The sequence below is a fragment of the Apteryx mantelli genome, chromosome 7, assembly GCF_036417845.1.
Source record: "Apteryx mantelli isolate bAptMan1 chromosome 7, bAptMan1.hap1, whole genome shotgun sequence".
NCBI lineage: Eukaryota > Metazoa > Chordata > Aves > Apterygiformes > Apterygidae > Apteryx > Apteryx mantelli.
The window spans coordinates 13,881,735-13,908,891 of record NC_089984.1 but is presented as its reverse complement, the minus strand read 5'-3'; the positions used below and the strand labels follow the sequence as shown (position 1 = coordinate 13,908,891).

The 27,157-nt window shown below is 45.7% G+C and overlaps 2 protein-coding genes across 2 annotated transcripts in view; one reads left to right on the top strand and one right to left on the bottom strand.

Annotated features, from left to right (window-relative positions):
* Positions 1 to 14,024, top strand: part of CDHR1 (cadherin related family member 1) — a 46,544-nt gene extending 32,520 nt beyond the window's left edge. Inside the window, exons 13-16 of the mRNA XM_067299826.1 lie at positions 698 to 765; positions 3,818 to 4,046; positions 4,991 to 5,245; positions 11,721 to 14,024. Of these exons, the coding sequence (XP_067155927.1) occupies positions 698 to 765; positions 3,818 to 4,046; positions 4,991 to 5,245; positions 11,721 to 12,263 (1,095 nt within the window). The 3' untranslated portion in view covers positions 12,264 to 14,024. The remainder of the gene's footprint in view (positions 1 to 697; positions 766 to 3,817; positions 4,047 to 4,990; positions 5,246 to 11,720) is intronic.
* Positions 14,025 to 16,547: 2,523 nt separating this feature from the next.
* Positions 16,548 to 20,030, bottom strand: LRIT2 (leucine rich repeat, Ig-like and transmembrane domains 2). The gene is made up of 3 exons (XM_067299509.1): positions 19,921 to 20,030; positions 18,773 to 19,554; positions 16,548 to 17,362 (listed from the first exon to the last, which is right to left on the bottom strand). The coding sequence occupies exons 1-3, from the start codon at positions 20,028 to 20,030 to the stop codon at positions 16,548 to 16,550; spliced, it is 1,707 nt and encodes a 568-aa protein (XP_067155610.1).
* Between the last annotated feature and the right edge of the window lie 7,127 nt (positions 20,031 to 27,157).

The following is a 27,157-nucleotide window of genomic DNA, read 5'->3' as shown; positions in this document are numbered from 1 at the left end:
CTCCTCAGATGCATCAAAGAAGGAGGGGCTTACAGCAGTAGCTGTCACCAAATCAGTGGCTTTCCTAATCCCGAGCTAAGAGAGGAAGCCAGCAAGAGTTCAGAACAAAGATGGCATCCAATATAGTATCTGCATTACTAAAAGTCCCACAGACACAAGAGTGATTAAAACATAAGCACAGCTAAAATATTATGTATAGATTGAAATAATTGCTATGCATTAATTTCATTTAAACCAATTAAACAAGCAGAGACTTAGAAAAAATCCTCTATTTAAAGTAAATAATTTTGGCCAGGGAGCATATATTAATATTTAACTGATAATGAGGGAGACTTAAGAATGGGCAGTTTATTTGTGTCATTGAGATTAGTTTCGTTTCTGTTAAAGGAAGGATCTGTTAAATGTCAATATATGGAGCCATCTAGTGGCTTCCTCCCAGTTACGGCCTCTGGGCACCAGCCTGGCAGAAAGACAGGCATCTCAGCAGCTTTCTTGGGACACCCAGTGACATTTGCTTGTGTTAGATTTTGCAGTTGTATACCTGCATGTTTGTTTGTGTGATTTCCCCCTAAAAACATTCTGGCAAAAAGGAGGGAAAAGCATTTGGATTTTGAAGTAGCCTGTTGTTGAGAGAAACATGAATATATTTCTTTTTGCAATTTAGTGAAGGATGACCCTATTATTTTCTTTTCTTAAGGCTACAGATCCAGATTCAGGACTTTGGGGAGAAGTCAAGTATTCTATCTATGGAACAGGAGCAGATTTGTAAGTAAAAAAAATAAATAAATAAATAAGAAAAACACACAACACCACTATATTTGAGCAGAGTTTTAAAAGAATTTTTTAAAAAAAGAACAGGCAGGCAAAAACAACAGCTGATGTCTTGACCTGCTCATTTCCAAGGACATTTATGCCATGTTCTTTATGAGTTCTGTGAAAACAACAGAAGAACTAGTGCAATCATTAAACATCTGCTTCATAAATCCATGGAGTTTTACCCAGAGAATATTCACCCCCCAAAGAGACATAAGACAGCTGAAGTACCACTGCACAGGATCTGTTCAAATCACCATTTGAAAAATGCTTGTAATAGGAAGAGGAGTTTTTGGTCTGGTTGTTATGAAAAGTCAATTCTGGGAAAAAGAAAATCCTTTACTCTTTCCCCCTCCCTTTCCCTATAGCTGTACAAATAGTTCCGTTTCAACTCTTGTCAAAATAAATCAAAGATGACAAGACTTTCAAGGATATAACCTTTAGCTTTGGAGGCCAGCTGCATTGGGTGTTTAAAGCATTTCTTGTATTTAAACCTAATAGCTCTAGGTCAGAAAAGAAGGGAATCTTATGCTTATTTGATTTCGTAATGATGCCTAGCTCCATCTCCCTGTCTTTGAACAAAGTGTGTGGGGAAAAGCACATGAGGCATCAGTTTCTCCCACACTGCTTTCATCCCAGCAGTTGCCCTGGCCAGTTGGTTGGGGCTCCTCTGGCTTTACCAGCCACCATAGATATTGCTGCTGGAAGCTGCAGCTCCTGGACGTGGGGGGCTGCAGGGAAGAACTTACAAGTGAACAAGCTGCTCAGGCACTCCTGCCCAGAGTCTGTTTTTCTCTGTACATTATCCGTCTGGACTAAAAGCTGAACTCCTCTTGTTAAGGTGAATGCTATTTAGGATGCACAATCAAAGTCCAAAATCCAAGATGTTAAGGGTGAACCTCTTCTGTAGCCAGAAGGATATACATATGGGAGCATTTCCAGGATGAATTATTTTGAGCTTCTCACTAAGTCCTTAAGCTAGCTGCTAACTGGGTAGAGGCAAGCAGGCAAAGGTCATGTCTTACAGTCAGACCTCTCAGGTTTAAAATATAACAGCTGGTGCAAAGAAGCTTGTAAAGGTTGTTGACAAAGGATTTAGAAAAAAATGTGAGTGTAAGTTTATTCTGATTGGTGTTATAGGGATGTTCTGACTCACTGTTCTCATGCTGTTAAATGAGTAAATTAAGCTGTGTGGACATTTTTCCCCTTAAGTATGACTTTCCCCCCCCCCCTTTGCTTGTGCCAGGCTGGCATGGCTCTCCAAAGCTGGACTGATTTCCTGGCTCTTGGATCTCCAGATCTGCTAACAGACAGTTCATATGCAGATTTAAGAGTTTCAGTTAGGAGCATGATTCTTGTGTCTCAGGGGCTACATCAGTACATTGGCAAAAAGATGAGTTTTACTAGAATAAGAGGAATAGTGCTAGCTTTTGAAGATATAGCCATTACTTCAGTAATCCTACATCCAAGCTGCCAGCGGGAATGGAGTACATTGCTGTAATCTCTTTACATCTCAGTACTTCTGTTCTTCATCTCTAAAATGAGGATGAAGAGAGTCCTCTCTGCATGGTTAGGCTGGACTGGGCTGTAAGGAGGCACTCAGCACAGGCACTGTCTTCTACCCTGAGCTGGACAGTACTTTCCACCTCAGCATCTTGGCTTTCATCAGGACTTGTATTTGTATTTAACAGGGTAATGCAAACAGCTGATGTTTCTGGATTAAGTGCCTCTTTATAATCATTCTCAATTGAGCTCTCAGTTGGAATACAGAAATATTTTGTTATCCTTTACATTAATTAAAGGATATATAAAACCTTCCATTTGTTAAAAACCCCACTGTTTGGAGCCTATGCTGACAGTCCATTTAAAAAAGGCATTGTGTTAGTATCTTCTCTATAAATGCAAGCTTTTGCCTGTCACTCTTGACAGTGTCTCATTAATTACAAATGCGTAGAATTGAACTTGCTACAGATAAATCTGAACATTCACTCCACCCCATTGCCGGTCTGTGGAAACGTGATATTTCTGGGGGGGGATATTTTGCCCTGCACTTTCTGGGATTTGAGAGCAGCCATTTTTCTTATCCATTCTGAGAAGCTAAGAGCTTAAATATGACATGCAGCACGCTTCCTTCAGCTATTGAGGGGATATCCGTCAATCTTAATTTATTAGGACATGATCTAATACATTGTCTTTATAAACTGAACAAATAGGCAGTTCTTTAATGTTTTAACACAAAGAAATCACTGTGGGAGAAGGCCATCACACTGAACATTTCAATAGGACATAGGCTTTAACAAAAAATTCAGCTAAAATGGCTAATGCACAATGAATAAAAAAGCTTCACTGATCATTCTCTAGTTTTCAAGCCTAAAGGAACGAGCCAAAAATAGATAGAATGATTTGTGAACTGGCAACTTTTTAGGTCCGTTTTCAGCACGATGCACAAAGATCTCAGCTACTTCCCAGCCCAGATCCTCAGAACAGCTCATCTACATTAAACCATCTGGGCTCAGTTCAGCTCTCAGCACAGCTGAGGCAGTAGTGAGAGAAAGGCATCTCCAAGTTCTTTTCCTTTACCCCAGCCTTGCCTTGATGAGGCTGTTTGTTATTGTGTAGAGGAGAGACCAAAGATCTAGTGAGCTGTATCCTTCCAGTTCTGGACATGCACCTGCTCCTCTGAGCCCTCCCGGTTTCCATGCCACTTCGTTAGGCAGGGAAAGCCGGGCACAGAAACAGCAAAGGCTGCCTCAGGCCTGAGGACTTCCAGCTTGCACAGGCTTTTTTTTTTTTTTTTTTTTAAGGGGGGTGCATATGGCTATTTTGACTTGCAGTGAAAGCCACAGAACACCACTAAGCGTACAGTCCATCAGTCAGCCATGAGTTAGGTGTAGAATACCAATTTTGGGGCAAATTCAAGATTTAGAACCCACCTACACTCCAGGTTATAAACACAGATTAAGTGTCCAAGAATTCCAAAAGTCTTTCCATGCTTCTTTTCCAGGTTCTTAATCCACCCATCAACAGGTATAATTTACACCCAGCCCTGGGCTACGTTAGATGCTGAAGTGAACTCCAAGTACAATTTCTACGTGAAGGCAGAGGACACAGATGGGAAGTACAGCTTGGCTGAAGTGTTTATCACTGTGCTAGATGTCAATGACCACTCTCCAGAGTTCAACGAGAACATCCAGGAAAAGACGATGATCATCGGGTCACCAGTGAAGATAGAGGTGAGACACAACACCATGCGTCACAAAGCAGAGTGCTTTGGAGAACCTCCAGCTCTGCCATTTATTGCTCTGGGATCATGATGAATGGCTGAAAGTTGGCTTTTTCTGGATCTTTATTTTGCACGTATGTAACAAATGGATTAAAACATGGAATTATAGTATTGACAAACTGCTGAGAAGAGAAATATAGTTCTATAGGCAAAAGATAAAATTCAGTTACAGTATTTGAACAGTCTGCTGCAGGATGCTGGATTATACAGTCTTTGATCAGAAGCAGCCCAAATAAGTTGACCAAATAAAAGTACAGAATTTTGAATACTTGACTTTCCTGCCATGCCACTGACCTCAACCTCACAAGTTCCTTTCCCTTCCTTTTGCAGAATGGTATGTAGTGATCCACTACAGTGATCTGTGGAACAGGAGTTGTTTTTTTAAAAAAACAAACAAACAAAAAAACAATTCATAGGCAAAGGAGCAAACCACCCTACATTGCACATATTTGAATGCATATAATCAAGCCTGATTACACAACACCTAAAGCTGCATAAAATAACTACCACAGCATAAAGATTAAGGTAGCTCTACTTTGAAGAGAGTGGAGCTGATCGCATTGCTCTCTATTTACTTAATATTTGTCCCCATTCTGTATAGGAAACTCCCCAGTAATGGGCAATTTGCATTCTACAGATAGGTTATGATTCAGTTTTTCCACTGCTTTAATCTCAAATAGAAATCATTTATACAAAAAGAGCTCTAGTCCTGCTGTTTTTCACTAGAAAATGTAGCATGGGAAAGGCAAAATTGTTTCCAAGACCACACAATAACAGCCCAGTAATCTCAAAGCAGGGATATTATCTGAAGTGAATGCTCAGAAACCTTTCGAGTGTTGTCTTCAGGCAAGATACAAACAGTAACATCTTTGTTCTGTACCCTTCCTCTATCAGGCTATAGACCAAGATGCAGAAGAACCCAACAACATTGTGGACTATTCCATCATGCAAGCAGATCCAGCCAATGTATTTGATATAGACCAAAGCACTGGGGAGATCAAGCTGAAATCCTACATCCGTTCTCTGGACATCATCCACAACATCACAAAGAACAAGGACTGCATATGGTCGCTGGTGGTGCAGGCCAAAGACCGAGGCTCCCCCTCCTTCAGTACCACAGCAGTTCTGAAGATTGATATCACAGAGGAGGTAAGCAAGTATCTTAGAAAAATCCTCATGAGGGATAATCCTCGAGCAGCATCAAAGAGAAGTCACTTTTTGCTTCATTTCTGAGAGCACTTTAAAAATGCTTCAGGATTTGAAGTTAACAGACAAAAGGTTGCCAGCCATCACTACCCCTTTTTTTGGTAGATCTGTAACACGTGGTATTTCTAGATCCTTGTAGTAAAACTAGATTCTACAGCCACAAATGTAAAAGCCATCTTGGTCAGAGAGATTGCAAAGATAGGAGCATAATGTAGTTCAGAGATGACTTCCTTGCATCTGTTTGTTAGAGCTAAATGCAGAGTAGGGTCTGCAGACTCCTGAGAGTAAAGGTAAATCCCAACTGCTGAATTTCTGATATTTTTTTTATTTCAGTTGGGGGTGGGGGGAGTCTTTTCCCCCTACAAAAAGGGAGTGGAAAGTAGCTGTGGACAGCATGAAATACACCAGACCAGTTTTGCAAGTCAGTCTAGGTGAAATGGGAGAAGTGAGCCACCTTTATAGAAATGTTTTAAAGTGCATAGAAATTTGGATGCAAGTTTAATAACTGCAGTATTATCAGCAGACAACACAAGATGACTTTGAAAGACTGTGCACATGGGATGAGTTTCCTGTTATTCAACTTTTACATCCACCAAAGAATAAGTAGCAATTTATGGTGAGCAGTGCATGCTTGCATGATTTTTATTTATTGTAACTGCCTTGCCATGCCTTTAAGTGTGTACCAGCAGGAAGAAATGGGCTTTAATGTGAGGGAGAAACACATCACTAGCCTGACAGTCTCTGGACCACATGCACAGTGGGCAAAGATGCAAATCTCTTCCTGCAGGCAGCAGTTGGCTTTCTTGTTGGTTGGTCAAAATGAGCCCAATGCTTCTTTATATATTACAAGCTCTGTCTTCTGTCTCCTCGTATCCCACTGACATCCCTTATCAGGAGCATTTATGTGACACTACAGCACCTGATAAAGAGGCATCTCCTGCAGAGTGCCCCTCCTGCCTCCTTCCTCCCTCTCCAGGGGTGCCGATTTGGCACGAGGTGTGGGAGGCCCCTTCGCCCCTGCACTCCCGGCAGGGTGTGAAAGGGAAGCAGGCCAGGCCCCAGAGACATGGGTTCCTCTCGGACACAGCTATTCCCGCCTTCCCATTCTTTTCTCCGTGCCAAGTCCCATCACATAAGCTGACGTAGCAACAGCATCTTCCTTCTCCATTTGAGTAGGTCTCTTCAGCAGGACCTGCAGTACTGATCTCATACCATGTCCTCCGTAAGTTTTTGTACTGTTCTCCATTACGTCTTTCATTGCTTGTAGTTATTTGCCTTTTTTTTTTTAATCCAAGAGCATCACAGCAAAATAAACACTCTGTGCTCTGGCAGTCTGCAGTTTAAGTTAGCAGTTTGGTGGGCATTTTTGTATTACTGATTTTGGATAAGGAGGATTTTTTTGAAGGCATCCTCTGGAGGTTTCCTGCAGTGTTAATCACACCAAGTAATTAAACAGGCATATTTTCTGATTAACATTTACCATTGCAATTAGCACAAGACTGCACCCTTCAAGATAGATGCCTTGCAGCTAAGTTCAGCAGTATTGCACATCAAAAGGACCTTTTGCTCTTGGAATAATACAGCAATAAAAAGTTCCAGGGGCTGTTTAATTTAACAGAGTCTGTTTTTATGGAAATTGGTATTGAGTGCTCAATGATTCTGTTTCTCAACAGAATAAGAAAGATATGCTGAAAAACACTCTTTTTTACCATTATGTCTCACTGAAAAATCTATTCCTGCAGAGATTTCAGTGATACCTGATCCCTCCTCTTGATCCTGAAGTTTGGTCTGGTCGAGGGGGATCCCTGTCTCTTCATGGCTCCCCTGAGGTTCTGCAAGGATGTGGGGGCATTTATTTACAGCTCTTCACTGAGGTTTAAGTCCATGTTTAGACAGCATAATCTGTGATATCTTTGGTTCTTAATAGCTTTGGCCACTCCTTTAGACTTGTAAATGTAACTGGTGAGTCTTAGTTTTAGATTGCTGCAACTGTAAAGTACGAACAGTATCTTCTGGGAGTTAATTTGGATCTTTCCTCCTCTCCCTTACCAGCTCCGCAGCCATGGGAATTGTGGCGTGCTGATGGCACTCGACATCCTTTGCTGCATTTGCAGGGCAGTTAGCCTGCTCTCTCCACAGTTACATGGACGTTAGGAAGAATTGGGCAGAGAAGGTTTATGCAATTTAAGAAGTCCTGCCCCGGGCTCATTTTCATATTGCAAAGTGATGTAGATGCAGCCTTCGTGCACACGCTGCCCTTTGGGATGGGCGCCGGAGGGGGCAGCTCGTGTTTTACTGCAGATGGGGAGTGCGCGTCTGCCGCGCGTCCCTTCGCTCCCGTCGCCCTGCGCTCGTGTCGACGCGGCCTGCGTCGTCTGTGATCGGTGCTAGCTTGGCTGCTCAGCCGCTTCGCCCACTCACTTAGGCTGCTAAACATAGCTGGGGAGCCTTAGCTGGAGGCGCTCGTGGTTGAACAGCTCAACCGAACGCATCTGCCCAGTCCCGGTCCGGGACGTGCCACCCACTCGAGCTGCCCAGGGAAGCCCACACGCCTGAAAGGCTCTTGGAGAGCTACCAGGAGGGGGATGCCGGCACGCTGCAAACTGCTGCGGCGGGAGAGAGAAAGGCAGCGGCAATCGGTCAGCGTTTCAGGAGCAAAAAGAGCCCTGGGAATCCTCTTCGGCAAACTCAGGGTTTGAGGCGGCAGCGGCTGTGGGGGAAGGATGGTGGGGATAAGCCCCACGTGTTGCGGAGGGGTGGTCTCCCCCGCCTGCCCCTCGGATACGCAGCCCAAAAGCATCCTGAGAGCCCTCGAACTGCAGCGCTGAGGGCAGCGCAAGGGCGCGTGTCGGTGTTGGGCGGCCCCTCGCGGGCTGCTGAGCCCCGGCGGCAGCCGGGCACCTCCGCACCCATCAGGGGGCAGGTTTAGGAGCTTTGCTGTAGGGGACAGGGCAGCTGCAAGGACAAGAGCAGGGCGACCCCAGATCCAGCAGTGTGTTAGGTAGAAAACAGCTGATAACATCTTTTAATCCAAAATGTTGATTTAGTTTTTTTTAATTGTGTTCTTGTCCCCACCTTGGACTTTTCCTTTCTCAAAGTTGATACGAACGGCTTAGCTATATCCAAACTTCTGCCACAGTTCTTTAAACCCTCTAAATGTTCCCAACTCTTCTCTGGGCCAGTTTTCATTATAACTGAAGTCACAGCAAAAAGCCATCAGAGTATTATCTTTCATGAGCAGTGGTATTTTAACTCCTCTGACAGCTATTAAAACAGAATTTTTCTTCCAGTTTCTGTCCCTCAGAGAGATGATAGCACTTCTCATACCAGCTTTCATTTCACTGTGTATCTGCCCTTGTTTAATGTTTACAAGAAAAATCAGCACTCTTCAAAATGCAATATGCCTCTTAGAAAAAAATAACAGCAAAGTGGTGCTATTTGGTGACCCAGTTCTGATGTGCTGTCACTAACCAATACAAAGACTTGCAGGTGTGCTGAGGGTGCAGGGCTTAGAGCCAAAGTGCTTAAATTTAGATGTCCAAATGCCCCAGACTTTCACTGTAGCAGGATGCTCAGAACACTCTCCAACCCAGGCCATGTGTTAATCAACTGGGCCACAGCAATTACACAGACAAGCTTTTTAGTGACACACACGCTTACCGTAAGCCTCCCTGCAGGCTGGCTAAGATGATGCCACTCCAGGGTGACTTTGCAAGTCTCTGCTCCTGGTTGTCCTGCAGCAAGCTTTCCACTGTAAGCTTGCAAAATGCCTAATGTTTTTACACAAACATCACAAGAGACTCATCATCCAAGGATGAGTCAATACCATCCTTTATATAGTGCAGACCCAGTAACTAGCGTATAGGCGGAACCATCTACCTGTTAATGGTTTTTAGCTTTGATGTTAATCACCTGTTTGTAACTAGAAACTCCAAACAGGTGCTGAGCTTGGTGAGACCTGTGGCACCGAATGAAGCTGAGTTCTGAAACTCTCCATATGATTCCCCATCAAAACATCCCTGGAACTGTTTTACTCTGACAACATAGACAGGTAGTTATATCTAATCCCATTTATTCATGATTTTCAAGTAGCTAGTCAAATAATTGCTACTGATACATAGCATCTTCTTAAGTATATGTCATCTCCTTGTGTTGGTCCTGTACTATTTAGCCTTCAGTGCCATGCTGCAGAATAGCTCTTGACAACAGTTATAATAAATGGACTCATCTCAGGTCATGTACTACTTAGCAGGATTTATCTGACACTTAATTCATCAGACTTTCTCACAGAGTTAAGTGAGCTAGGGTAGAATTTCTGTCATCTGATGGGATTTAAGTGCACAAAATCCATCTAATGCAGAACAACAAAGCTGATCTGAATCCAGTCTCCCCCAAAGTTGTGGGCTGCTCAGCTTTGGGCTTCTAGCTCAGGTCCATCGCTAATTAAATAATGGAAAAACTCTTTGCACAGCAAAATGGTGAAGATTGGTCTTTATCAGTAAGGTAAGGTCATCCATGAATTTCAATAACATCTCTTTGCCCATTTCTCTTTGGTAATAGGAAACATTCAGAATATGGGAGCAGTGGTCTTGGAAAAGGTGTTATAGGTAGGTTGTGAAAATAAATAAGTGAAGTGAAGACAACAGGGGGTGTGCATTAATGAATTTAATTGTCGGACTTCAGGGATCTGATTTCAAGCAAGTAGCTAGTCCTCCTGTGTAAAAAATGAGGAGAGGTGCTCTGAAGCATCCTGTGGGGTACTCTTAGTCGTCTCCCTCCAGAGATGAGGGAGGCTGAGGAGATGAGTCTCCTAGTTTAAAGGCATGCAGTGAGAGCCATCTCATCTCGCTTTAAACATCTAAAAGCCAGATGTTCAAGTTCAAGCTGGTCCCAAGGCTCCCTGTATAGTCACTGTCTTTGACACCTATTTTGTCAAAGACAGACCAGTGACAGCTTGTCTGCTGGAGGTGCCTATTTCTCCTCATTGACCGAATGCTGGGAGCCTAGACCACTAACTAAGATATAGACTACCTGTTGTTAGACATGCAGAGTTTGGGCGAGGATTCCCTCCTGGAGGGTGCCATTTTCTGAAGGATATTCCGGCCTTTCCCGACTCTAGCGTCCGTCTAGGTAACGTTGCAGGAGTGTGTATTTGTCATGAACTCCTCCGGAAACCTATTCTGAGGAAGTCTCCATGCATTAGGGGTGCTCTGTGTGTCTCACTGCTATCCCTCAGTCTCTGATCAGCCAGGTGTTTGTAAGTTTTTCCTATCTTCTGTTTTTTTTAGTGTTTCTGGATTTAGTTTCACATCATTACAACTGTCTCATCTCCTGTGACTAATTTAAACACTTAGCTCCCCTTATTTTACATACTATCTATTCCATACATGTTCTACTCTAGTTCCCTGGTTCTATTTATAATAAATACCGACCTCTTTCAAATGTAATCATGCCTGGGTTGGCCATTTCTCTTATTTTTGATATTTCCAGATCAAGTCCAGGGTAAAATCCTATATTTTAGGCCTCAAGATGCGTCCATGGACAATATTTGGAATTTGCACAAGTGGCGTCCTTTCCGCCATTTCTGTAACAATGGTGATCTCTGCCATCATGTACTGGAAAAGTGTGAAAAGATCCAGGCTCCACCCGCAGGGCAAAATCCGCAAAATTATACGGGGACCTTCAAGATGCACAGTGTGCTCAGCTGCATAGTGAACTGGTCATTCATTTGTCCTTAATATGCCATACGTAGCTTACGTTAGTGCTTGTTTATTTTATTATAAAAACAAAGCTCTTCAGCTCTACTCACATCCGCCACCTCGAAGAGTTTTGATACATCTGTAAAAGAGTACTTGAAAACAGAATGCAGCACAGACCTGCTACTTGTTTGTACAATGTAATTTAAAAAGCAGAGTTTTCTCAAAATCTTTTCAGTGCTGTATTCAGTAGCAGTCCTATAAACTGCATCTCTGTATCACCTACAGCTGGTTTTGAAAGATCATTTTCTATTCATAAAATTCTATTTCAACACAATGGTTCAGCACTATTGTTCTTTGGAAATTAATTCTGAAATGTATTATAACAATGCAGCTGGAGATCCTAGCGCCAATTATTTTCTTGCTCAGGCAATTTAAACAAATACTATGGTGATATGCCGCAATCTGTCCTAATTTGGCGGTAAGACGCCTGTAAGCTTTCGTGTTTGACAGTCATCTGACAATACTGCAGTGTTTGCCCAGGCTGCTGCTATATCTAAATCATCCAAAACGAAATTGGTGATTTGACTCTCACTTTTTTTTAGAGACAACTTCTATTAGCCAACCCTGCTTGTTACATATTTTGGACAAATGAAATTTCTGGGTCGCTGTCTGTCCCATAGTGTAAGTAAGTCACGTGTTTTCTTTGTACTCTTTTACAGACTCCTCACAAAGGGCCTATGGCCGCCTTTTTGATGCAAACTAAAGATAACCCCATGAAAGCCTTAGGGGTGCTAGCTGGCGTCATGGGCATCATGGTGATGATAACGGTCATGATCTCCACTGCCATGTTCTGGCGCAATAAGCGGTCCAACAAAATCATGCCGGTGAGAAGGATCATAAAAAAGAGGCAGACGCACCCGCCCAGGACGGTCCGGATGGAGTGGCTGAAGCTCAGGAGGCCCAACAGCGCCGCTGAGAAGTTCATCGTCAAGGAGGACACCAGGAATGAGAACAGCAACAACAATGCCCAGGCTGGGGCCGCGCTGCCGCCCACCCCCAGCCCACCACCGCCACCTGCCCTCACCTCCGCAGCAGCCGCCCCAACCTGGCATGTGCCCACCGTCTCCGGCTCCCTCACCCCCACGTTCATCAACAAGCAGCTGAAGAAGAAAGGCCTGGGCGGCGCACACAGCGCCCTGGTCTCTGAGCTCAAAATGAAGTTTGAGAAGAGGAACACGGCTCTTGGGGACCTGCACATTTAGGAGATGTGGTCAGTGGTGGCCGTGCGTGAGTGTATTCGTGTGCTGTGGTCTTCCCCATGTTGTCCAACACCCAGCGAGCTGTGAGTGGCTCCTCGCCGTGATGACTGCCCTTCACCTTGTGCAAGTACTGCGTGCCGCGGACCCATCCCACCATGGCCAGCACCACTGCTAGTGCCCCATTGCGACCACGGTTCTTGCAGGTTGTGTGTCCTCCCCATGGCCATCTCACCAGGGCGCCAACCACCAGGGTTTCACCCAGAGCGTCCTAAAGTGACCGGTGGTTTAGGTTGCCTCCGTTTTGGAGTCCTGGATTTTGGACGGCTGTGCCCTGCTGCCAGGGTGCTTCCTGGTGCCAGATCTCACCTGGTCCAGCAGACCGGCTTGAGGTGCCTAAAAACCAATCACTTCCAGTGACCAACCTGCTGGCCTGACTGTGGTGAACGCATTGCGTCCGTGCGGGGGCACCCGTCGGAGCAGGTACACTCTTTTTTGTGTGTAGATAGCTCGTTGGTGGGTTGCTCTTATTGGTTGTCCTAGGTGCGCTGCGTCCTTCGCAACAGCCAGCAGTGCAGCATGCTTGTGGCTGAAGCCCCCTCAATCCTGGAGGTGAGCCGGCGCTGAGAAATCTCTCATTCCCTGCAGCTTTTGCTGGATTTTTCCAGCATATGTTGACATGATATCCTCTGCTTCGGTGCTAGACATGCCCGCTAATAAGGGAGCGGGAAGGCCGCCCCAGTCTTTTATAGCCCAGCTGGGGCAGGATGCAAGTGCGGAAATTCAATAACGGCACTCGCGTGATGCTGCCTCTTTCCCATGCCTCAGCCCCTAACGAGGGGGAGGCCAGCGGGAAAAAGGCATGATTAAAGCAGCAGGGAAGGCAAGGTAAAACTGCGAGAAAAAGTGGTAAGTGAAAAATATAGACAAGTGCTGGAGACTCGCGTATGTTGGTCGGGAAAGTGTCTGGGAAGATTATTTGGTTTTGTACACTCCTGGCAGAAGGTGTTGGGGATGGTATTTCATTGCCTCTCCTGGCTTGCCCCAGGGACTGGTGAATCCAAAATGAGATTCCCTTAAAATATTCTGGTTTGTCTTCTCAACACTTTTGGCTGAATTACGCAACAGTTAGTTAAGCAGAGGGAGGGCAGCTGGTTTTTACAGACCATTTTTTCCCTGTTACATGACAGTAAAAAGACACTGGAGGCAGAGCGTCTTTTTCACTGGATCTAGTCCACAGTTGTGCTCACATTCCTTTCTGGGGACATCTTTCCTCGGACTGGGAGGGCCATCTAGACACTTTGGCACACTGGAGAGGAGAGGGGGAGTAAAACGTCAGCCTGGTTTTTGGCTGAAAAGTGGAAGCATGTGAGAGCTTGACTCGGTGGTTGGGTCCGGCTGTTCCCATCACCGGCAGAGGCGGCGAGCAGCGGCCGGCTGGGAGCGCCCACAGCCCAGGAGCTGTGTTAATTCAAGAGTGTCATCAAGACCCTTCTTCAGCTGCTTTTTGTTGTCATTTCAGCCAGACCAGCAGCTCCCTGCAGGGCTTCTCTCTCCTTAACCCATTACCCAGTTAATGGACACCCTCCCTCCGCCCCAGCTGCCCTTTTGCAGCAGCTTCTTCCCGGCTTCTCCTGCACCGCTCTCCTGAAGCCATCGCAGCAGTGCTGGGAGCTGTCGTGCCCTCCCGGGGCTTCACAGTTGCCTCCTGGCAGATGCAGGAGTTAGGAACAAGCCGTGGCCCTCCAGTTGGCTTCATCCTTTCCCCTTAAGGCATATATATATATATATATATATATATATATATATATATATCAGGCCTGGCTTCCCTTCATTTGCACCATGACTTCATCAGCTTAGGGGACAGCTGGTTGAAAGAGAAATTAGCCATATTAACAGGAAAAATCCTGTATTTTTTTTACTTAATTCAATGTTATTTGTCAGTTTCCTAGAAGGCAGAGGGTGACCGTGGTTGGCGCCTCACCTGTAGGCCGAGATGCACTGTGTTTCCAAGCGGTGCTGGCAGGCAGGGGCAGGCGCTGGTGCCACGGGAGACTTGGGCCCCAACCGCATCTGCCAAAGACGGGGCAACGATCCGGGTGTTTTTGGGGGGGGGGGGGGGGGGAACAAAGTGCCCGGTGCACAAGCTTCCCTCAGTTTAGGACTGTGCAGGGGACTTCTTTGAGTGAGGAAACAGCTATAAAATTCGTCTTTAAAGACAGTTTAAATGGAGTATGATGCCCTGAACTGGGCTGAACGGCAGCAGTTTCCTGGCAGGGTCGTAGGGGAGCGGCTGAGCAGGGCGGCGTGCCAAGGCGCGGGCAGCGCCAGGCACCGATGGCAAATGGGGCAAGTTCCTGCTTGTGCCCCTTGCCCGCTGCACCCGTGCTGGTGATCTGCTTGTGTGCCGCCGACACTTCTCCTGCTGCTTCCTTCCTTTCCTCCGCTGGGTTTTACCGCCTTGCCCCCGGCAGCGCAGTGCGTATTCCCGCTCTTCGGGCCAACCAGCCCGCAACGCAAGGTGCCCACGTCGCCGCCGCCGGCTCCGGCCCTTCGCCCAAGCACCTCCTGGCACTGGTCGGGTCCGAATCGGTTTCTACCAAGTTTCATGAGGAATCAAAAGCTTGTCATAAATCTCTGTGCTACTGTTTTCCTGATGTTGTATCAAAGCCAGTATTTAATGTTCATTCTCAAATGAGGAAAGCCTATAAGGACTGTTCAATTAAGTGAGCTTTAACCAGAATTATAGGCTCATAGTCTTAGAGGTGTATTTAAGAGGGAATAAAGACATTTTACTACTATGTTGAGAGAGAGAGACTTTTTTCCAGTTACTCTGTGTTTCAACTTTGGGGGGGGGGGTTAATAAATTAAAAAAAAAAAAAAAAAATCTGTAAAAGTTGCTTACGCTCGTGGTATATTTCTGCTGACTGGGATATCTTTCCGGTTGCTTTAAGCGGATGGGACACCCGGGGGGGGGGGGGGGCCAGTGGCAGGAGAGGAGGGAGCAAAAAAAAAAAAAAAAAAAAACCACTCTCTTGAGACAGCAATTTACATTTACAAATTACATTTACAATTGTAAAAAAGTGTGATATAGATCTATTTTTTTTGCGCTGCTAATACTCTCAGAATCTGTTATTTATCACCTACTGACTTTCTACGCATGCTCGTCAGGTATTTTTGGTGTGTGTGTGTGTGTGTGTGTCTGTGTGTGTCTGTGTGTCTGTCTGTCTGTCTGTCTGTCACTGCGGGGATGCCACGGCTGAGGCGGGACAAGGCCAGTCGGTCGGTGCAGACCCCGGTTTGGGGCTCGCTCTGCCCCCTGCGCAGCCCCTCTGTGAGTCCCCAGCCCATCGCCCCGACCAGCGCTGGCTCCTCGGCAGCAGCTGGGAGTCAGCATCGATGCTGGGGCAGTTTCGGCATCTCGGAGCTGGCTGCGGTGTGCCCATCTGTGCTGCGCGCTGAGTGCGGTTCGGCGCGACACTGGGGACACCCGCGCTGAGCCCTGCCCGGCCAGCGCAGATGCACTCCCACAGTCAGATTCGTGTGTGATTTTTGACTACAGAAGAATAAGCATAAAGGAACAGCTGCATATTCTGTAAACCGGTTGTTTATTATTTTAACACTAAGAATAACAAGACTGCAAAGTCCCTGGAAGTGTAACAGTGAAAGTCAGCACTGACAAAACGCGCAGCTCATTTAGAGCTGTGCACGAAGGGAGGGACGCAGGGAGCGCTGGAGAGGGAATCATGGGCCGTAAGAAAGAGAGACAGCACAAAAACACACAGGGAGGTCTATCCGCTATCACCAAACACGCCTAGCAAGCCAAAGTGCCACAGAGCAAAAAGTCTCACATTGGGCTTTATCTCTGCTTAAAGCTGAGGCGTCTGCTCCCGTTGTTTGTTGGTGACGGCAGCACAGGGTGACCAGGCTGCGGGGCCCTTGGCCGCCTGCTCTGGTCGCGCTGCAGAGCACGAGGCCAAGCATGAGATGCTCTGGGAGTGGGGGCCAGGCACTGGCACGTGCTTTTTCCCCCCACTTTTTCTAATTCTTTTTTTTTTTTTTTTTTTTTTTGCCTCTAGAGAGAGCTATAGAAATTCTTTTACTCAGTGACTGTGAGTATAAAAAAAAAAAAATGCACGTGCACACACGCACACATGCATGCACACTCATGACATCCCTCCCCGTGCGGGTGCTGTCTTGGGGGGGGGGGTCCTAAAAAAAAAAAGAGCCCAAATCAGCATGAATATGGGCACGCTCTCTCCGGCCATGGGTGCGCAGGGCCGGCGGGGGCTAGTAGAGGTCAGCGCTGTTCCTGGGGCCAGGCTGGGCCTTGCCGGGGTGCTCGGGCTCCTCAGGCGGCCGCGTGCCGGTGCCGGTGCCGGGGCGGCAGAGCCCCTCCTCGCTGCCGCTGGGCAGGCTGTTGAGGCTGCTGTCGCAGCCGCCCCGCGGCGCCCGGTCCCCGCGGCGGCCCCGGCGGCAGGGCAGCAGCCCGCGGGCCAGGCAGTCGGGCCGGGCCTCGGCGGTGCAGGCGTACATGCCGGCAGGCACCGCCAGCACCACGGCGCAGATGATGACCACGATGTGGATGAGCTTCTCCCGCTGCTCCAGCTGGCTGACGTCGCTGCCGGTGACGAAGACGACGCACTGGCCCTCGCGGGGGGCCTGGTCACGCACGGCCACGCACACCTCGTACTTGGTGGCGGGCAGCAGGTCGCCCACGGAGTAGGTGTGGACGCCAGGGCCCACGGAGACGGTGTCCTTGCGGGCGGCATCGTAGCGGCCCAGGTGCAGGGTGTACCAGGTGTCGCTGGCCTCGGCGGCCGCCGCGCACCACTCCAGCGTGATCCCGTACACCGTCTGCTGGGCGATGCGCACCTCCACGCGGGCGCCGCCGGCCCCCGGGGGCACTGCCGTGGCGGCGGTGGCGGCAGCCGTGGCGGCGGCGGGGGTGGCTGGCGGCGCCCCGACCCGCAGGGCGATGGCGACCGAGGCGGTGCCCAGGAAGTTGGCGGCGGCGCAGGTGTAGCTGCCAGCGTCGGCGGGCCGGGCGGCCGGGATGCGCAGCTCCGAGCGCACCGTCTCCTCGCCCGCCAGCTGCGTGGACACTGCGGCAGGAGCGGGGCAGAGGGGTCACCGCCACGCTGCCGCCGGCAAGCCCGCATCGCCCATGAGGCCGCGGCCTCCCTCCTCCTCCTCCGCGACCAGCGCGTTTAATGCAAAACAACTCGTCAAGAGCCAGGGCGAAGCCTGGAGGCACAGGCACGTTTTGGACACCAACCCTGCCCTCCGCTAGACCGGCGCACCGGCAATATTTCATTCTCAGCAGGCTCCGGTCCGAGGGGGGGGGGACACAGTGACAAGGAGCTGCTGGCCGGAGACGAACCGCGATGCCAAGACCGGTATGACGCATCCTGCCGGCTCCCCCCCTCAGGACGCAGGGCCACGGTCAGAAAAAGCCTGCATGTTATCAGCTCAGCGTGCGTTACGGACATGTGCGCAAGGGCCGCTAAAACGCTGGCCGTAACGCACGTGCGAGCCCAGGCTGAATGGCTGAAGCTACTGAGTTTAGGGAGCACGCTGTTAGGCGCACAGAGCGCGTGGGCGCGCGCACGGCGTGCCTCGGTCACGCTGCCCCTACGGAAACCGCAGCTCGCCCTGTGGGAGGCGCTCGGTGAAAACGAGCGCGAGGGAGGGCAGGTGACGGCCTGGCGGAGGGAGAAGGACTGACACTGCGAGGACCTCAACAAAATAGATGGATAAATGCATGGATTTTTTTATGGAGAATAGTATCTATCAGTGGTGGCAGGGGACCGGATGTGGTCAGGCCCCAGGACTTTTGGGGATCCTGTGGTTTGGGTTTTTCTTGAGAAAACATAGGGGAATAGTACAGCAGCACACATGCATTGGGGTGCACACGCTTATGCTCGCACGGTACATTCATAAAGGTATATACATACTTTTTTTTATATATATATATACACACACACACACACACACACACACACCCTGTATGGTGCAATTTTATATATATGTATATACACACACACACACACACACAGATAGATATATACTGAGATGCACATAAATAAATATTTACATATAATACATATTTACACACATACCCATGTGTCTATATATATATATATATATATACAAACACACACCCTTATTTATTATAACACACACACACACACACACACACACACACATGATTGATGTATTATTAATAGTTCTTACATCATATATCATGTTGAAAGAGCTACTAATAAAAATCTACACATAACAGCATAAAAAGGAGGCCCTGCTCCTTTCGTCTTTGACCGAGCTCTTTCCTGAAGCAGCTCTTCCCAGGGGAGCTGCTCAGACAGGCAGTGTGGTAAAGGTTATTTGGGTTATTGCAACACTTAAAAACTATGATGCTCCAAACAGGGTGGGAGCTCGTGTGGTGACTAGCTGGCCTGAAGGCCTGCATACTTTGAATAGCAAAACATAAATAAAAAAATGGTTGCACTTACCGTTAAATGCCCTTAAAAGTTTGAGTGCATAGGTCCACCAGACAGCCGGAGAAGGGCTGGCTTGCACATAGCAGGTCAGGGTGACGTTCAGCCCCACCGGGACCGTCAGGTTGGTGTCAAGGGCAGAGATGAGTGGCTTCATGCAGCTGTTGAGCTCCACTTCATGGAAAAACTTCCCCGCCCTGAATTTCGGGCTTGAACAAGTTAAATAAGAATTCATCAGAATAATAGGTGGGCCAACGGATCTGATAAACTGGACAAATCCCCTCAGGCGACAGTCACAAATCCATGGGTTGCCGTGAAGGGCCAGGACGGCATTGGCAGTATGGTTCATTCCCCCTTCTGCCTGCTGGCTCCTCTGGTAGACAGGCCAGCTGGAGAAGACATCCTTGGAAATGACAGTAAGCTGATTTGAGGATAGATCTAAATAGATCAGGTTGGGCAGATACTTGAGTGCATGTTCAGGAAGGACATCCAGCTGGTTGTGCTTCAGATCCAGGATTTTCAGAGCTGGAGTATCTTGAAATGCTGTCCATGGCACTGAGCTTAATTTGTTCCCCTGCAACCGCAGCTCCTTCAAGGCCTGCAGGTCTTCTAGGCTCTTCAGGTGCATAACCGTGATGTTGTTAAAATTGAGCCAAAGGTACTCCAAGGCACTGACATTTGAAAATGAACCATGAGGCAATTCTGTCAGGTGAGCATTTTCTATCCTAATTTTTCTGATGTCTTGAGGGATGTTTTCAGGGATCTTCGTCAGCAGCGCAGACATACAGAGTAAACTCCTGAAGAGGAAACCAGAAAATTCACCAGGTCACACACTGTGTTCGTGGCTAACAAACCAGTTCTCCGTACAGTTCAACTGGAATTCGAAGAATTATAAGGTACTACATGCAGGGCATGCATAAGCAATATATCCTTCAGTTTGGTTTTACGCCCATTTTCCCACAAAGAATGCAATTAATGCATAAAAATTAGTACATATGCAACTACATATCTGAGAAATGCTCAAGCTAATAATATACAGGTATTAGAGGCAGCATACCATGCAGCCATCTGCTTGGTTTTAGTTCTCACAACAGCAGTGAATCTGTATGTGTCATTTCCGAGGGGCTTCATTGATGCTAGGACTAGGTATCTAGCTTTCTTACCTTCCAAAACGGTCTTTAGAACAAGAGCATCCTGTGACACAAGATGAAAGCGATGGGTTTGTCTTGTGAAAGGCCAGAAGAAGAAGAAAAATGTGAAAAATAGGGGCCATATTCTCCTTTAAGCAAGCACTGTGCAGGGATTGCACCAAACATGCCCACAGCCTCCAAGGAGCAAATCCTATTAGCTGTAATCTTCCTTGACACAGAAATAAATCCTGCCAGGGACCAGACCCTATAGAAGACTTGTAATATGGTTCATAGCCTGTGCCAAAGTGCTAAAAAAAAAAAAAAAAATCACCTCTGGGACCACTTTGCATTTATTCTTTAGCCATGGAGGTTTTGATGAAAGTATTCATTTGGATGGTAATATTAAAAGGAAATCTCAATGGATACCTGTAGCCGAAAGGGCTTCTGTTCCCAAGTGCACACAAGTAGTTAGCACGTCTACATGCTATTTTTTTTTTAAGGGGGAGATCTCACTCAAGCACCAATGTTTTAATGGCATTCATAAAAGTAGAAAACCACAGTAAGGGCCAGACTTCGCAGCTGTAATTTGGCTTTTCGCAGTGCCTTATTTCATCATCAGTCCCAAAAACATGACCACAGACATTTGCCAGGTGTATTATTAATTACACATGGTGAGCGAGAAACCTACTCCTAAAACTTAGTCAATGCAGTTGAGAAGACTTTTTCCAAAAAAAACCCCCAAACAAACAAACCTTTTTAGCTATCCCCACTCTCACACAATGGTACAAAAACAACAACACGGTTGTAGCCAGTTCTGTAGCTAGCCTTCTCTAGGAAAAGGATAATTTTTGATGTTCATATCTATGGGTTAAATATAAAATATCATCAGTGCTATTTCATGCTTTTAAGTAAGTTCACTGGATTCCGCTGTAAGATGTGTGCCTAATGCCTTTCAGCCTCTTTGAAAAACTCAGTTTAAATCTCTAATTTCAGGAGAAGGGATTTGGAGTACCCAGATTTTTTTTTTTTCCTCCCCAGAAATAGCAGTTTTCACTTACAATTTCGGGTGACAGGTGTTCTCCTGGGGCCATCTAGTGTGCATGAGCTTTATTACAGCTTGCCAAAGGCATGACGCTGTTGGAAAAAGGTCTTCTTAACCTCACTGCCAATAAGCATGAAGCTAGGTCACAAATCAAGATTAGCCTGAACCTACTTAACCTCTAACCTACAGCACCAGGAAAGAAAAATATTTATAGTGTCCCGGTGACAGCTTAGCACTATACATGGCTCCCAGGCACGGGGCAATAACGTGGCCAGTGTAATTACCCAAGACGTAGGATGGTGGCTGGGGCTTTTCAGTCAGCGGGTGCTCCGATTTCAGCAGCGGCAGGGTCATCAACAAAACGAACCGGTGGAGACACCCCTGCGGACATTTCTTGATTGCCTCCAGGATCCGGGCAATAGGCTGGGATTTGTGGGCCGGGTCGCCTGCCATTCACGTCCCTCCTACAAGGCCTGGAGAGAGGGTCCAAAAGTACATTGCAGTTAATTCATGTGTTCAGAAAGTCTTTCTTGAAAAAGAGCAGAGTATCATTATGTACTAAGGGTTTATAGCCAGAGTACAAACTACTGGAAGGGCTTTTTTTTTACCCCATGTGCATTTTTGGCCACAGTACAGGGGTATCATAATGCCCGATGGCCTGATAGGCAGCAAGTAAAATTTTAACCACACTTTTCTGATAGAAAGAAATACATTAAACTGAATAAGTGAGTCAGTTAACAGAAAAGAGAATTGCAGTTGTTTTGGTCTCATCTCCCACATGAGCTCTACTCCCAGTCCCACCCATCTTCCACAAGGCTGGAAAAGGCCCTTACAACGAGTGGTATCAGTTGGTACCATGGGCCGATGCCACTGCTGTTTTCAGGCTATTATTTATTTGCTCTTTGACAGGCCATTTCTCAAAATACTCCCAAATCCCATGTGTACTCATAAGATTCAGTGTTAACCTGAGAAATTAATGGTGAATTGCATATCAAAATCAGATGAATTAGTGGGTAGAGAGTCTGAAAAGAAAGAAAAAAAAAAAATCCTCCAAACAGCGTTAGCTACAGCCTTGCTGGTTACGCTCCACACCTACAGGACTGGGGGGTTGTTGTTGCTTTAATTCAGCCCAGTTTATGCCTGCTTGTAAATTTAATGGTCACTTTTGTGACAGCAGATGTCCACTCAGCTCAGCTGCTCTTTAATGTCAAGTGGCATCCTGGTCGAAGCCAAAACGCAGAACAAGCTGTCTAAAATCCAAGCTGTCAAAAATAAATTTCCATAGAGATATTGTCCGCTAATCTATGGGAAGTGGAATTTAAAAGATCACAGTTACTGCCAAAGCCAACGCTGAAAGGGAGCAGCACACTGCGTGCTCCGAGCAACGGCGAGAGAGTCGAACTCCAGCTTGAAACGACGAGCACACACAGGTCTGTAAGAAATCAAGTCCAAGCTGCCCATTGAGACTTGCAGCCCATACACCAGGGCTATCACCACCTGAAATTCTTGCTACGGAGGCTATGTGAGGTGAAGGCTGGAGTAGGGCCTGATAGTTCAGATGTGATGCATGTAAAACCAAACAGTGCAGGACTGAAAAAGCAGCTTTGATAAAGAATAAGGTGAAGTGAAAAGGAAAGGAAAATTAGCTACAGAGGCTGTGACTTATCCAGGAAAGACTGCTCAGGACAACAGTAGGTGATGCAACACGATATCATCGTGAAGGCTTAAAGCATGACGTGTGCTTAAAAGCTGCTCACAACACCAACACCCAGAAAAGCACGAGGTGAAGGAAACAAAACCTTTCCCAGCAAAGCAACACATCAGCTACACAAATGTCTTCAGCAGTCCTCAAACCTGCAGGTTGCTCGTGTCGAACGGCCCTCACCAAGAGGAGGCTGTTAGTGGTTGTGCGTGTGGGTTTCGGCCGAGCGCTGCTGTCAAGGGAGGCGCTGACACACGAGACCTGCTGACGTGCGGCACAGCTTGACCCGCAGGTTGTGCAAACACGCGCAGCCTCGGGGCCCACACCAGGCTCAGTCTCCGACGGCCGCCGCTCCTGGCCTCTCCAACGGGTTAGAGCAAGGCCTGCAAGGCTTCTCTTTCGCAACAGCAGCCGTACCAGCCTGCCGCTCTCTTCCCATCGCCCCCGCCGGCTGCCTCGGGGGCCCTGCAGCTCCAGCCGGCGTCTGTTCGGCCGTGGCGAGGCCTGGAGGGCGTCAGCAAGCAACATATAAAACTGGGTGCGGGCACACCACCTTCCTCCCTGGCCACTGCTGAGGGGTCAGTGCTCACCCCGGGGGGTCTCCCACGCCCTGGGGCCTGCACGCTTATTCCTCAACAGTTTGACTTCTGTCGGCAATTTTAAAATTCTTTTTTCACTTTGACTCGTAGGAAAGTAAATTGGGGGCAATTCTTTTGCTCTGTTCTGGGCAACAATCTGTGTTTTCTTCTCACAGACTTTGAAGCTGCTGCAGCTCCCACTGAGCCACATTACTTTAGCACTGAATGGTGCTTAAAGACACCCTGATAGTTTGCTAGATATTCCCAGAGCCCTGTTGATGTTGAGGCACTTTGATGTCAGGTTTTCAGGGGCTTTTTAACCTTTAGGTTTTATTTTACCATTTGAATACTTTCAAAAATCATTCTTCAATGTCAATTCATTTTTGAAAATATATTGACTCCCTTTTTTGTTTTACTCTCCTTTCTTGACATTTTTCAGTTCCTCTCTGTTTTCTTTTCACAAGTTTTTATACATATGCACATGAACACTTTTATGATGTCCTGCATTTTTCAACCATTTAAAGACCTTTTAGACCAGTCTCTCTGGGCAGACAGAAATAAATGTGAGAGTGATCCCATTTAACATTACAGCTCTTCCAACATGTTTAAATCACATTTTGGAAATAAAGTGTTTATCAACCTGGACAATATTTTGCATCCATGGAATTTGTTTTATACATATATTCAGTTAAAGATATTTGGAAAACCTTTACAATTTAGAGTCCCTATTAGCCTATATTTGAATCTATTTACCAGATAATCTGGATACTTTTTTAGGATGTTTAGAAAACCAGTTTTCAAAGCCTTAACCTTTTCTTTTTTCTACATTCCTTCTTGCACTTCAGCTACTTGCAATACATATTTTTAATCACTTTGGGCACATTATTTCATTTATATTCTGCTCTCTTTCCCCGTTTTGATAGCTGCCTTTCTCCAGAGCCTTTTTAACACATAGCTCTAAAAGAAAAACAAAATCAGCACAGTTCAGAGAGCTATTTGGACGCATTTTTAAAACTCTACTACCTTCTGTTTTGACAATTTATCCTTAATTTTTCAATTTTATACTAATCTGACTTTCCCAGTATCAAAAGATACTTGTCTTTGCCATACCCCTTCAAATCAGCAGCAGCCCATCGAGGCACCTCTGATTCCGCTTGCTGACGCGCTCGGCCAGGCCCCGCTGGCCGTGGCGGGCAGCCAGCACAACCTCCTGCCTAATGCAGGCTGACAGTACCTGTGTTCTGGAGTATAATTAAAGTGGTTCAAACCTAACCTGAGAAGAAATTGAAAAATGGTTTTAAAGTGAGAAAGTAGGGAACACTGTACCCCACGAGCTTCCAAAATATTCTTCTTTTCTTAAGTAGTGTCAACATATTTGAAATAAACCTGAAAAGGCAATAAATTGATCAAAACCTTACGTAAAGGGCTTATTAACAGATGAAATATTATACAAGCAGAAAGAAACCAAAGATAACCAAATGTCAAAAGACAGAGAAAAAATAAAAACAAAGGGCTACTAATGTAGTAATTCCAAAAGATGTTCAAGATTTTAAAAATATGTTTAAGAATAATTTTGGTTTTCCAGGAATGAATATTCTCCTTGCCTGAACTCTGAACCTGCTCCATTCAAATGCCTTATGACCAGAGAGCAGAGCTTATCAGAGTTAACTCTGCTGAAATAGGTGCCTAACTGCCCTTAGATTAAAAAAAAAGAAAGAAGAAAGAAGAAAAAGAAAAAAGAAAGAAGAAAAAGAAAGAAGAAAAATATGGAAAAAGAAGAAGAAAAAAGAAAAAGAAGAAAAAAGAAAAGAAAGAAGAAGGAAGAAAAGAAAGAAAAGGAGAGAAAAAGGAAAGAAGAAAAATAAAAAAGAAGGAAGAAAGAAAGATATATAAAAAAAGAAAAAAAAGAAAAAATAAGGAAGAAAAGAAAGAGGAGAGAAAAAAGAAAAAGAAAGAAAGAAGAAAAAGGAAAAAAGAAAAGAAAAAAGAAAGAAAGAAGAAAAATATAGAAAAAAGAAAGAAGAAGGAAGAAGGAAGAAAAGAAAGAAGAAAGAAAAGAAGAAAAAAGAAGAAGCAAAAAAAAGGAAGAAAATAAAACAGAAAGAAGAAAAAAGAAGCAAAAAAAGAAAGAAGGAAGAAAAGAAAAGAAAAGAAAAGAAAAGAAAAGAAAAGAAAAAAGAAAAGAAAAGAAAAGAAAAGAAAAAAGAAAGAAGAAAAGGGAAAATGAAAGAAGGAAATGGAAAAAATGAAGATGAAAGAAGAGAGACAAAAGGCAAGATGAAAAAAGAAAAGAAAGAAAAGAAAATGAAAGAAGAAAAAAGAAAGAAAGGGAAAATGAAAGAAGAAAAGAAGAAAAGACAAAAGAAAGAAGAAAGAAAAGATGACAAGAGAAAAGAAAAAAGAAGGAACAAGAAAGAAGAAAAATGAGAAAAAAGGAAAAATGAAAGAGGAAAAAGGAAAAAAGAAAATGAAGAAGGAAAGAAGAAAAAGGAAAGAAAGGTAAAGAAATAAGAAAAAAGAAAAAAGAAAGACAAGAGTAAAGAAAAGACAAAGAAAAGAAGAAAGAAGAAAAAAGGAAGAATGAAAAGAAAAAAGAAAAAAGGAAAGAAGAAAAGAGATGAAGAAAAAAGAAAAAAGAAAAGAGAAGAAGAAAAAGTGAAAGAAGAAAAGGAAGAAAAAGAAAAGATGAAAGCAGATAAAGAAAGAAGACAAAAGGAAATAAGAAAAGAAAAAAGAAAAAGAAAGAAGAAAAGACAAGGGAATAGAAAAAAGAAAAAAAGAAGAAGAAAAAAGGAAAGAAAAAAAAGGATAAAAAAAGAAAATAAGTATCTATCTGCCTTTTTACATTCCTTATACCACTGAAAATCTGACCCAGAGCCTCAAATTTCACATTCCATCAGTTCAGCAGAAAAACAGTTTACTTTAAGGCTTGAAATTTCACCCACAGTTTAGCAAGGATGGGGTTTCTCTTCTGCCTGCTACCACACAGCCCAGAGCTCACACAGGCTTGTACCTATTGCCCGCTGTGCGACTCACCAGTCCAGTAGAGAGAGAGGTTGTTTTTGAGCAGCGACAGCAGTTCGGATGCTAAAACCCTATGCCTCTCCTATGCGTGAGTGAGAATCACCACAGGAAATTGAAAAGAAAAATCGCATTTGTTCTATTTGGGATCACTATTCACAGCGCAAAAAGTATTCACTAAAGTTTGTAAAACTTTACGCATTCGTGAACACGACAGGAGGACGCGTTCCTCTCCGCTCCCGGCAAGCGCAGAGCAGCGTTGGCGTTGGCCCGGCCGGTGACTTTGCCCCTCGCCGAGTTACGGGCGGGCGGCAGTCTGTCGGGGCGCCCGCGGGCTCGGAGGGGAAGGGACCCCTGACAGGGACACGCTCAGTCACCCGGCTCATGACTCCAGGCAGCTGAACAGTAAATACCTCTTGCTCGCAGTCAGGGCCCGCAGACCTCATTTACGGGACGGCCCTTGGCTCTGTTCGCTAATTAACTCCCTCCACCCCTGGAGAGCTTACAGCACAGTCTTGATTCTCCTGCATTATATTACACGTCCCGCACCACGTCCGCCTGGACTCCTGCTGCTGATTTCAGTACAGCCCAGAGTGGCACTGCTGCAAATGAGAGCAGAATCAGACCCAGGAAAACAGCGATCCTTGCAACCCATCCCAAAGCATGCTACTGGAAGGATGTTTTTGTTCTACCTTGAAGACACTCTAAAAATCACCACAGGGAATGCAATTGTATAAATAAATAATAGATCTATTACATGCTATGTATTTCATCAGATAATCTATTGTGTTAAAACACAGCATATTGGAAAACGTTATTTATAAACCTAGCAATCTATGCAGTCCAGTGAGGGAAGTAGCATTAACTATTATATATAAGAATTGACAAATTATTCCAGTACAGGATAATTCCCTTATCATTATTGTA